The 13,265-nt window shown below is 42.7% G+C and overlaps 1 protein-coding gene across 3 annotated transcripts in view; it reads left to right on the top strand.

Moving 5' to 3' along the window:
• RAI14 (retinoic acid induced 14) overlaps positions 1-13,265 on the top strand; it is a 134,635-nt gene that overhangs the window by 90,632 nt on the left and 30,738 nt on the right. For all 3 annotated transcript variants that reach the window (XM_075841755.1, XM_075841763.1, XM_075841772.1), the window contains exons 4-7: positions 5,120-5,208; positions 6,538-6,602; positions 9,709-9,766; positions 12,065-12,135. In XM_075841755.1, coding sequence (XP_075697870.1) covers positions 5,120-5,208; positions 6,538-6,602; positions 9,709-9,766; positions 12,065-12,135 — 283 coding nt within the window. The remainder of the gene's footprint in view (positions 1-5,119; positions 5,209-6,537; positions 6,603-9,708; positions 9,767-12,064; positions 12,136-13,265) is intronic.

Here is a 13,265-nt window from a genome sequence, read left to right on the forward strand (position 1 = left end):
TACAAAATTATGTCCAGCCCAAAGGTCATTACAACAGTCCTTAATGCGTCTAAATATCGAATTTCCATGTCTGCCCAACACATGCACTGCCGAGCTGTTTGGTAGAAGGCCGGTTAACCTCATTGGGGTTTTTGGTGTGGTCGAAAACCAGATTTGTTGGAAGAAACCCCCAATGCAAAATCTGTAACTAGGCCCCCCATCTACCATGTGCCAACTATAAAAATGGTGTCTTCTTGTGTGGCAGAGGGCCCACTCAGATGCAAGGACCCAAAGGGTGATTGCTACTTCTGCACTTCTTGTAGCTACGCTCCTGGAAGAAAAATATGGACTGAAGTTTGGAACATTGGTGGAGATTTGAGAAGACTGGCACACCTACTGTTCCGTCAAGTTGTTTCTTTTACTCCCCCCTACCAGTTAATTGTACCTGGAGCATCAAAATATCATAATAAAGATTCTCCAAGCCAGGACTGGGCAAGTCCCAGGAGCCAGGTAGAAATTCACCTAGAAAATTTCTGTTCGCATCTAACTTTTTTGGTTGTTTTCTATTGAAGATCATGTCTAACTACTCAAAAAGTCACACCTGCTCCTGGAATGGTCTACCTGTCTTCTAAGTTCTACAGGAATTTGTCCACCCCTCTTTAGTTGACAGGAGTCAGGAAGTCGAGGAAGTTTTCGATGTTGATCCGGACAGTCAAGATGGCAATAGTGAGGAAGAGTAGTATAGCCAAAAACGTAATGGTTGTGCTAAAGGCCCTTGAAACAAGGTAGACATTTCATAGGAAAATACTTTTGATGTGGGAAGACCATGTTGGTCCAAGGCAAATTAGGCGTCGTTGTAAGTACATGAGGTTGGAGGGCACAGGGGAGGGAGTGACTACATGAAGTCAATGGGTGAACCAAAACAACAATGTGTGTGTTCTGCACATGCGAGTTATGAAGGCCTCAGATACTAGGCCTCGACTAGACAAAAGCTCCCGAAATATACGTCAAACATGTCTATAGGCCCTGATTCATCCGGCATATGCCAGAAGAGTGTACTTTTGGCATACCTGCGACATAGGGGGCTGTAACGTTATGTCAACGCAGGCTAAGTGCCCATTCACACGAGAGTGAACTATGTCCGTGTTCTGCGCATCGGAATCACGCACATTGATATCAATGGGTCCGTTCCCACATGCTGGAGTTTTCACGCACCTTCGTGCACATTGAAGTCAATGGGTGCGTGAAAACCACGCACCGCACACGGATGCTCATCCGTGTGCCGTGTGTGATTTGCGCATCAATTCAATCGAAAAATAAAAAAGATGTGCTTTGCGAGTCTTCAATGCATCCGTCGTGTAAACTCCCCATCCTCTGAAACCTGATAGTCCTCTTCTAACGTCTTCCTGGAGGTCTTGTAGAGCCCTCGATAAGCCCTTCAAAAGCACAAGACAAATCTCGAATTCTTCTGTCTCAAGAGGCAATGAAAATCTGTTCAAGTGACTGGATCCACACTGTGATCTGCCTATTCATTGTCCTGTTTCCTAATGCAAATATTCGGGACAACGCAGTCCACATATTTTGGATACAGTATTAGCCATGGAGTGTAAGATGTCCTCTTTCGCTTCACTGGTCAGGCCTTCTGGTTTGTTTCAGATTTGAGCTAACATAACTGTAGTTGCTGCTGTGGAGCATTTCCTTCTTTATTCCACATGTACACGTTGCAGAAATTTGGTGCAGAAAATCTGCATTAAACCGCAGATAAAGGGTCAATGCACAAGATGCGTATTCCGTGCGGCAAAACCGCAGCGTCATACAGTATCAGCATAGTCAATGAGATTCCAGGAAATTTCATGTTCACCCTGCGGTATTTTTCCATACGTAAATTGACCTGCGGTGTGTATTTTAAAATCCGCAGCATGTCAATTTATCTTGCGTTTCCGCTTGCGAATTGTATCTGCCTAGTGCTGTGGAAAATCGCACCGAAACCCACAGCCTAAAAACGCGCTGAAAAAAGCATCAAAACTTTTTCTGCGATTTTGGTGCGCATATTCTGCATCAAAATACGCAACGTGTGCATGTAGCCAAACACAGGTCGTTCCGCAGGTAAAATCCGCACCTAATAATAGTGCATTTTTTTAATGCATTTTTATTTGCAATATTTTGATGCAGAAATAGGTGCATTTTTATGCTGCGGATTTTGGGGAGTTTTTTTTAAAAAAAACTAGTCGGATAAAATTCGCAAGCGGAAACTCAAGACCAATTAACCTGCTGCAAATTTTAAAATGCGCACCGCAGGTCAATTTACGTGCAGAAAAAAACTGCAATATGTAGATGAAATGTCTTGAAATCTCATTTACTTTGCTGGTACTGTGTTACGTTGCAGATTTGCCACTCAAAAATATGTGCGGCAAATCTGCACATAATATGCATCGTGGAATTAGGGTTTCGTAACATCAAAGGTACCGAAAACCCAACTTAATTTCTGTACTATACATGAAACCCATATTGCACCGTCCGGTTTTAGTTGTGTGAAACCTAATTTTTTTTGGGTGGACTATTGGAATATTGAAGATTTTTAAAAATAATTTAAAAAAAACTTGCAAATCAGACTTTCCATCAAAATCTGTGTGATATGCCTATATATGTATGTACATATGTACCGTGCCCACCAAAAGTTCCGGAACACCCTCATAACTTTTGAACGACTTGAGGTAGAGGGTTGAAATTTGGTGGGATATAATGGGGTCCGCGCAGTACATTTGGGGTAATGCTAACACTGGCTGTAGTCGATAATGACGTTGATAATTTTAACGTTCAATATCTCAACGAAAAAAATAATCCGATCTCAAAATCGTTTGCAGCATAGTTTTTGTATTGAAAAGCGCTTTCAAATGAGCCCCCACTCGACCCCCCCCCCTCCATGCCATTTAAGATTTTGCTGCCCCTGGCCACCCCACCGCCCCCAATGGGGTGTTTTTTGTTTTGGCGTTAACTGGTTGATTTTAAGACCCCATTAAATTCCACCAAATTTCAACCCTCTATATATATATATATATATATATATATATATATATATATATATATATATATATATATATATATATATACATATAATTAGATGCCCTGCTTAAGGCCTCAAGGACATGGCTGGCATATAGGGCAGATCATTTCACAAACTGACTGTGGCAAAGGTGGCATCCTATGACAACGCCAAGCATAAAGTCACTGAGCTGTTCAATACGACTAGTAATGTTTCTCTATGGAGATTACATGACTGTGCCTGACTTAATGCACCTGTTTGCAATGAGTGTGGCTGAAACACCTAAACTCAATAATTAGTAGAGTGGTCCACATACCTTTTGGTTATGTAATGTATCTCGAAAATTCTCTTTACTAAAGCAAATAGGATTTTAGGATGTATAAAAAGAGAGATAAAAACCTGGGATTCAAATGTAATATTAACCCTCTATAAATCCCTTGTAAGGACATATCTAGAATATGGAATTCAGTTTTGGGCTTCACATTGTAAAAAGGACATAGGAGAACTGGGGGGGGGGGGGGGGTTCAGAGGCGGGCGACTAGGTTAGAAAATTTGGGCATGTTCAGCTTTTAAAAAAGACGTCTTAGGAGAGGTATACTTATACATGTTAAGAATATGTGTGGTCAATACAGAGAACTAGCACATGATCTGTTCCTTCCAGGGGCTCTACAAAGGACCAGGGGACACCCATTGCGTGTGGAAGAAAGATGTTTCAGACCTCAATATAAGAAAGGGTTCTTTACAGTTAGAGTGGCCAAACTATGGAATGCTCTACCCCAAGAGGTAGTGATGGCAGATACGATGTCCGCATCTAAAAAAAAAAAAAAGGCTAGACGCTTCTTTACCGATGAATGCCATTGAGGGTTATAATAAATCAGGCAATGAATGATGGGTAATTTATTGTGAAGTGTTGAACTTGATGGACCTGTGACTTTTTTCAACCTATGTAATGGAGTGATGTCATTAATAGGGCAGCAATGGTGTCTGAGGTCAAATGGGTCCTGATAATGAACATGGTGACTTCTCCATTGAGATCAGTGGGAGTTATGGAAACTTATGGATGAGACCACTCATCGGCTTTCACGACATCCATTCATTTCAGTGAATAGGTGACATCCATACATGGCCAATGGCCACCTCTCCACTGAAAATGGGATCTGTTCGATCTCGAGAAGGGAATCATTGCTGCCACCAATGTGACTCATTGACATGCCATAGAAGTCAAGTATGGGGAAACGTTATTTTATTTTATTTTTTCTGTATATTACGCTGAAAATCCGGAATATCCGATAATCTAACACGCAATGAGGTGCATGGGTGCCCGGTTAAAGGAATGCTGCAGTACTGGTTTCAAAAACTGGCATATTTCCTACTACAGATTGGATATGCCATAGGTTTGAACAATGACAACCCCACTGCTCGGTAGAATGGATCTCCAGTCACTATAATGGGGAAAGACTGCTCCTGCACGGCCATCTCTATGCTGGGTACAGGACTTTGGGCACCCCAGTTCTCAGGATCGGTGGAGATCCCAGCAATCGGACATTAAAGAAGCTTGAAGGGGTTTCCCCATTACAGACGTTTATAGCATATCAATTGGATATGCCATAAAGGTCTATAGTAGACCCTTTAACTATGTGTACTTGAAAGACATTGTACACCTTTGCAACAAAGATTTTTTTGTATTGCCCAAATGCATCCAAAATTTGCATCTAAAATTAAAAATAAAGCAACATATGAAATAGTCTTAAAATTTCCTTTCATTGTGTGTATACAGCTCCTAGGCAGACATATGTCTCCATGATACAAATAAACCATGTGTAGTCTGATCCTGTAGTCCTATTTCCTTCCATTTGTCCCCTACATTCGGTGGGTTACCAAAAATCAGAGGACGGATGGAAGACTCTGGGATCTGACTACACAGCGTTTCTTTGTAGTCTGGCAGGCCTCTTATTTTTCTGCCTCTGAACGGTATCCGTAGAATGCACTATGGTCATGATAATAATGGTCAGGACTGTAACACGTTATACAAGCCGTATTTGTATTAATTGCAGCTGCTGTTTATCATAGTAAAATGATCTTGGTTTTGGTTTTCAGGTTTCACCTCGCTGCCATGAAGGGCAATGCAGACTGTCTGAGGGTCATGTTGGCGCATGGAGTAGATGTCACTGCTCCGGATATGTTAGGTATAGTAAACTGCAGTCTGTTCCAAATCATCGTCAATGAATTTTGCAAATGGTCTTAATTAAAAATTGTTGTGTGCCTACAACTCTTCTGCTCCCCTATGTGTCTCTATGGTAACAGACTACAAATAAACCCCTGATTTCAGCAGTTCTACTCCATTCCATAAATCCCCTATTTTTTTTCTCAGGCTTCGTTCACGCTGGCGCTATGTGCCTCACTTTTGAGGGTAAAATAGCACAGCATGCAACCCTATTTTTTACATCAAATCAACAGAACCCTGACAGACCCCAATGGGGTTCGTGGTATGATGGATATGGCACAGCAGCATGGCTTCTGTTAATCAACGGAAGCCAGGAGGCTAGTGTGAACAGAGCCCAATTTGCCAAATGTATGTAAGTGAGGGCTTATTTACATGAACGTGTTAATCGTCCGTGGGACGGCCATTGAAACCGCAGCCATCCCACGGACCTATGGAATTCAATGTGGCCGTTCACACAGCCGTTGTTTCAACGGACCGTGTGAAGGGTCCGTGCGAAAATAGGACATGTCCATTCTTTTCGCGCATCACGCATCCCTCCATAGACTCTCAACTATGGGGGATGCGTGACATCGCGTCCCGCAGCGCTGAGCACGGATGCACCTCGGACGTGAAAAACGCCAGTTTTTCATGTCCGAGATGCACAGCGCTCGTGTGAATCAGGCCTAAGAGGGGACAGATGAAAGGAAGTATGACTGCATGATCAGACTACACATGGTTCATTTGTTGTCTGTTACCATAGCGATACACGAGCTGGAACCTGCATTTATGGCATACCCCGCAGATATGCTCTAAATGTCTGTTTTTTGGGTGCTATTTTCATAATCTTTGCAAAACAGAGATGATCGTGGCAAAGAACCGCTATAAAACTGCAACAAAAAAAAAAGTCTTTCCCAGCCTCCCTCTCCTTTTAGAGGAGCATCCGCTCACTGTCTCCGAATCTGGCGGGGTTCAAGAGCACATCGGCCTTTCCACACCAGCCAATTGGCTGCTTGCCTTCTTACATTAGTGATGCCTTTTAGAGGCGTTATTGCGACCTCCGATCAGAACTAGATCAGATTTTCACCATTTGATTTTTCCATTCACTGACAACAAGCGGATGTTCTGAAAATAGTGAGGTATTTTAACACAAAATATATTAGAAAATTGCAGAAGTTCTCATATATTAAGCTTTATTTCCATAAGACTTGAATATAAGAATTGACTTACCTTTAAATAATCATTTTCTGACTCAGGACTGTTAATAGAGCTTTTTAACCCTTTATTGACTGAGTTCTGTTTGTGTTTATTGAAGGTCACAGTGTTTTACACATGGCAGTGAAGCATAACCACATCGAGTGCATCAAGAGACTTCTACAGGTAAAATTCTAACCTTATTACATCTTGTTGTAGGAAATTGAGGTGTTCATTCATCAGTTGAGTTCCTCGAATTCAAAATGAACAGCCATGTTATTTCCATGAATGTATGGAGATAAGCGGATAATGTTGCCGCTTATCTTAAGGGTAAAAAAACCAGTTTCGGCAGGTTAAAGTCCGACCTGTTCAATTGAGGTTGCTGCTATCTGGAGGTGTTAAGAAACAGCCCGGCTGCCCTCATTGATGACATTCATCAATAAATATCATTGCGCACAGAGCCAAATTGCCCTCCATTTCCAAAATATGTGCCCCCTTTTTCCGTACGCTTTCTATAAAGACCACAAAATAAGGCGATATTTACATTCACTTCCAAATTTATGTGTGATGTCACTGGCTCAGAGAAACCATTCCAGGATGACTCCTGACTCCAGTGGAGAGTATGTGTGAGTATCTCTGCTATATGAAGTCTATGGGAGTTATGGAGGGTAGGTGGTATCCTCAAGCTGGTGGAGGACCCAGGGCACATGTTCTCCCTATAATGCGGGCCTGACTAGATCAGAGGGAACAATTTAACCAATTCTCAGTACCGAAAACTGCTCTAAAACCCACAGCTATCACTCAGACTCCATGCTGAACTCTTTGATACATTGAATAAACTTTATTTACGGTAGCTTTAAAGGGGACCTGTCACTAGGTCATATAAGTTTAACTGGTTTACTGACCTGAATAGCGCTGTCTTTCTGTTCCAGAGATATGGACCACTGTTGGGTTGGCCCCCTAAATGCTAATTTGCTGTAGTTAGAAAACAGGGCGTAAACTACCCTCAAGATGCCTCGCACTGATTGGTCAGTATCTGTGACAGTAAAGCTAGCTCCACCCCATTGGCAAACCACAGAAATTAGCGAATAGGGAGCCAACAAAATAGTGGGCCGTATCTCTGGAACAGGGGGGTCTAGGGAAAAAAGAAAAACCGCGCTGGAATCGGGGAGACCGCGCTATTCATGTCAGTAAACCGGTTCAACTTATATGGCCTAGTGACCAGTGATCTTTAAAGGTCGTGAACAATATGAAGGGCGAGGAAGCCCTAATATCAAATAAATAGGACTGCAGCTGATTAATAAACTAATACAATATGGGCCATTTACTGAACATTTCCCTCCATTCACTAAACCGACACTGGCAGGAAAATGACCCATAATCTTTCCTATATGACTGTGGACGAGGCTCTATCTCTGCGCTCCTGACGTGTGTGAACCTGAGAATAGAGGCTTTTTACAGCTTCTTGCCACCGCAGATTGATTAGATGCACTAAGCCTGACCCTCTTAACATGTACAAATTCCAGGCATGTTTGCTGCGAGCAGGAAACGACAATGTGAAGGTCACAATGTTCTTTGTGGCAATCACACTTTCAGTGGATATTCTTTATAGCCCATCCCCCCCTTTCCCTCCGGAGTCATTAGAACTTTTATATTAGGGAATTGCATTTTGAGCGATTCTCCAATATTCCGCATATTATTGCTAGCTTTCCTATTGGCTCCATTGCAGTTTTTATTAATTCAGCTTTCCTCTGGAAGACCCGACATGTCCATACATTACATAGACAGTCCACTGATATTCAATTGGAACAGTGTAATGCTTTATTTTGCCTGTGGTGGCGCTGTGGGAGAACTGAACACTTGCTGCTACATTTTTCAACAGATTACGGCTGGTTGCTGGGGTTCTAAGTAGTGTTAAATTACATCCCGTGATCAACTTCTTGTCGGAGGTCCCTTCTAATAAAAAAAAAAAAAAAGGAAAAGACAAGCCCTTTAATAGAGGGAGTCGTCGCCCAGGATGTTTACATATTATCCAGAGTGGAGAGTGAGTTTAAAGAGGCTCTGTCACCAGATTTTTCAACCCCTATCTGCTATTGCAGCAGATCGGCGCTGCAATGTAGATTACAGTAACGTTTTTATTTTTTAAAAACGAGCATTTTTGGCCAAGTTATGACCATTTTTGTAGTTATGCAAATGAGGCTTGCAAAAGTCCAAGTGGGCGTGTTTAAAAGTAAAAGTACAAGTGGGCGTGTATTATGTGCGTACATCGGGGCGTGTTTACTACTTTTACTAGCTGGGCGTTCTGATGAGAAGTATCATCCACTTCTCTTCAGAACGCCCAGCTTCTGGCAGTGCAGAGACACAGCGTGTTCTCGAGAGATCACGCTGTGACGTCACTCACAGGTCCTGCATCGTGTCAGACGAGCGAGGACACCGGCACCAGAGGCTACAGTTGATTCTGCAGCAGCATCGGCGTTTGCAGGTAAGTCAGCTACATCGACTTACCTGCCAATGCTGCTGCAGAATCAACTGAAGCCTCTGGTGCCGGTGTCCTCGCTCGTCTGACACGATGCAGGACCTGTGAGTGACGTCACATCGTGATCTCTCGAGAACACGCTGTGTCTGCACTGCCAGAAGCTGGGCGTTGTGAAGAGAAGTGGATGATACTTCTCATCAGAGCGCCCAGCTAGTAAAAGTATTAAAAACGCCCCGATGTACGCACATAATACACGCCCACTTGGACTTTTACTTTTAAACACACCCACTTGGACTTTTGCAAGCCTCATTTGCATAACTACAAAAATGGTCATAACTTGACCAAAAATGCTCGTTTTTTAAAAATAAAAACGTTACTGTAATCTACATTGCAGCGCTGATCTGCTGCAATAGCAGATAGGGGTTGCAAAATCTGGTGACAGAGCCTCTTTAAAGAGTGGAGGACCCGGCACATCTGTGCAATACACATACAGCCCATTGATTAGAATGAGAACTGTGTAATGCTTAATTTCTCCTGTGGTGGTGCTGTAGAGAAATTGAACACCTGCTGCAAGGTTCTCGCACAGATCACAGCTGTTCGCTGGGGATCACAGGAGCCGGACCATGTGATCAGCTTATTTACGAGTGACCCGTCTAACAAAAGGGGATTGTCCATAGTGAACAACCCCTTTATTAATGTGACTGATGGGATTATATTTACCAGTGATTGTTTCATTTTCGGGAAGGGGGTGCACGTCGTTATGTACATTTTATCTTGTCTGTATATCTTGCTGTAATTATGTCATCATTTTCATAGGCTAAATGTCCAACTGAATGCACAGACAGTGTCGGGAGAACCTGCGTGCATTATGCAGGTAAGTTGCCTTCCAGTCTGCAGTCCTTACGACGCTCAACGTCCTCATTATTACCCTGTGTGCTGTGGCAGTGGGATTGGGGGCGGAAATTTGTCATCTTGCACTGCACAACCGGATGTGCTATCAGTACATGGTGATATTACATCCAATCATACCCCAGATCTTGCCTCTATATTGTTAGGGTGCTATGACCAGACCCCACCGGCCCAGCTACAAGAGGGTGTCCTAATAGGTCCACATATGACCCCATATAACTGGTCCAGTCACACCAGTATGACATTAGTATATTATACCAGTATTCACATGCGGTTCCTATGGGAATTTTTTTCTCCAAGTCAACAAAGTGTTTAAATGCCCAGAGACCAGAGACTTTGCTGCTAATCCAACCAACTCTCATCCTTAAAGTGACATACCCTCCAATGATGGAAATAATAGCAGTGTAAGGGTATGTTCACACGGCCTATTTACGGACGTAATTCGGGCGTTTTTGCCCCGAATTACGTCTGAAAATAGCGCCTCAATAGCGCTGACAAACATCTGCCCATTAAAAGCAATGGGCAGACGTTTGTCTGTTCACACGAGGCGTATATTTACGCGCCGCTGTCAAATGACGGCGCGTAAATAGACGCCCGCGTAGAAGAAGTGACCTGTCACTTCTTTGGCCGTAATTGGAGCCGCTATTCATTGACTCCAATGAATAGCAGCGCTAATTACGGCCGTAATTGACGCGGCGTTCAAGCACATGCCGGTACGGCTGAAATTACGGGGATGTTTTCAGGCTGAAACATCCCCGTAATTTCAGCCGTTACGGACCCCCGCCGTGTGAACATACCCTAATAACAACTTGTTGGAACCGATTATTCGAGCACCATACCTCCAAAAATAATCAATAACTGTTGTCCTTTCCGGTCATATAATTGATTAGTATTGTAATTCCTTTTGTCTCCTTTAGGGGATTTATAGGGATTTTTTGGTTTTATGTAAATAAAGGGTTACTCCCATGTTACACATTTATGGAATATGCATAGGATATGCCATAAATGTCTAATTGATGTAAGTTCCATCTCTGGACCCGCGCCTTTCTCCAGAACAAGGGTCCCCCGATCCTGTCTCGACTTGTGAGGTGTCTGTTAGTTGCTGAATCTAGGCGGAGAATGAATGCAGAGGTGGCCCGGATTATCGAAATAGCCGAGTTCGCTGTGGTACGCTGTTTCCGGAATCCTGGCCAACTCTTCATTTAGACGGGATGGAGTTGGGGGCCCCAGTTCTGGAAATAGGTGCGGGTCCTAGAGGTGAAACCCACATCTAGCAGACATTTAAGGAATATCCTATGGATATGCCATAAATATCTAAAATGGGAAAACCCCTTTAATAACTGTCTAATGAAAAGTTCTGCAACTTTCTAATATAATTTGTGTTGCAATTCCCAATAATGTTCTAGATCTCTGCTTGCTGTCAGTGAATGTTTATATCCCAAGGCTGAAAATCCATCCTGATCGAATACTTTTGACAGCATGTTTGTGACAATGTTCAGTTCACGGAGGATTACCTCAACTGATCCATCATCAGCACAAATATCTCTCCTGTACGGATAGTTTGTTACAATGTGTGTTTATCTGTTTATCTCACAAAGGATTGATTAGGCTGCAGACAATTGTAGCAAATCCTCAGCTATGAGAAATATTGAATGGCTTTGCAGCCTCTGGATGTAAAAAATAATGGTTCCATTCACTGACCGCAAGCAGAGATATTGAAAATATTGAGACATTTCATCAGAAAGTATATTCGAAAGTTGCAGAATATCTCATTCTAAAGTCATTAAGCTTTTTGTACATAAAATTGTGAAGCCGCTTTAATAATTCTCGATGAATCCAACCCCTTTGCCTACGTTGGGGTTTTAGATTTTTAGCTCTTTAAAGGGGTGGTCTAGTAAAAATACATGGCTGCATTTTTCCAAAAACAGCGCCACACCTGTTCATGTGTAGTGTCTGGTATTACAGCTCAGCACCATTGAAGAGAATAGGGCTGAGCTGCAATACCACACACAACCTGTGAACAGGTGTGGCGCTGTATTTGAAAGTCCTGAAATCCCCCTTAAAGGTGCAGTTACATTTTTAATATGTAAAAGTCTTCAGTGCTACCCGACATTGTGATCTACTGATCTGTGGTCACCTGGTCCACATTTGTGGATTTCTATAACATTAGAGCGTAAAGCCCGATAACTACAGGGTAAGGGTCTGCGTAAAATTCTGGCTTCATGTATAATATGTACAATATAATTATTGCATTGTTTTTCAGCTGCAAATGGCTGCCTCCCTGCGCTGCAACTCTTATGTGAACACAAGTGCCTTCTAAATGTCAAAGACTCGGTGAGAATTGAATACATTTACAATTGTTCCACCACTATGTACAGACGTAGCAAGACCGAGTTACAGGGGTATTCCAGCTTCCGCAACTAGGATTGTTCATTGCTTAGTGAAAATTTTTCTAATATACTTTCTGTAACAATTCTTTAAAATTTTCAAGATCTCTGCTTGCTGTCATTTAAAAGGAAACTTCATTGTTTACATCCAGGGTATAAAAAAAATCTGTCCTGCTCATGTGATGGACACACAGCACGGCTGGTTACAAGGTGGTCATCAGAGCTCTGTGTGTCCATCACATGACCAGGACATGTTATAATCCCCTACAAGTAAACAATGAAGTTTTCAGTTGAATGACCGCTAGCATGAAAACCATGAGGAATTAATGCAGAAAGTATATTTGGAAATTGTGTAACTTTTTAGTAGACAATGAGTAGCCGTAGTTTGCTAAAACCGGAAATATCCCTTTAAGGAACCTCAATATGTGCTGATGGGGATAGCAATGCAGCCCTCACAATACTCATTGCCATAAAGTGTACCTTTATTTTGCAATGGTGCTTGCTGGGAAGTGGTGAGAAATATGGTTTTCCTGCAAGCTTGGCAAGAACAGGTATGTTCCTATTCACAGACAATAAGCAGAGATATTGAAAATGGCTGTGGGTCCGTCTTCTGAGATCCCCCGCAAACCGCTCAGATCAGGAAGTTGCGGCCAGCCATAGATTTCCACAGGAGCAGAAATGTAGTAATGTTATTGTATGACAGTTCTTCAAGTGAATGTCCCACCATGTAATACATAGAAGGGCCCGGGGTCCTTGTAAATGTCCTAGTAGGATTGATGGGTAGGGCTTGTCTGAATGATCACACTTCGTGCTGAGGATAACCGCTTCTCTAAACGAGGACCCACTGATGATCAGGTGATCGCCACACATCTTTCAGCTGAAACCCTTGCTTTTTTTGCTGGTGAAGCTGCGGTGGCCAAACAGTTTTTCCTGCGGTGGCCACTGCAGGATAAATTTGGTATTACATGGCGTTCATTCAAATGAATGAGCACCGAGTCCTCCAGAGCGGGGGGCTGTTCCTTGAAGTGGCTCTCCGCTCTTTCTTATAAAGTAGACAGGGGTTCAAAGCAGAGGACC

This window comes from Rhinoderma darwinii, chromosome 1, assembly GCF_050947455.1.
Source record: "Rhinoderma darwinii isolate aRhiDar2 chromosome 1, aRhiDar2.hap1, whole genome shotgun sequence".
Classification (NCBI taxonomy): Eukaryota; Metazoa; Chordata; class Amphibia; order Anura; family Rhinodermatidae; genus Rhinoderma; species Rhinoderma darwinii.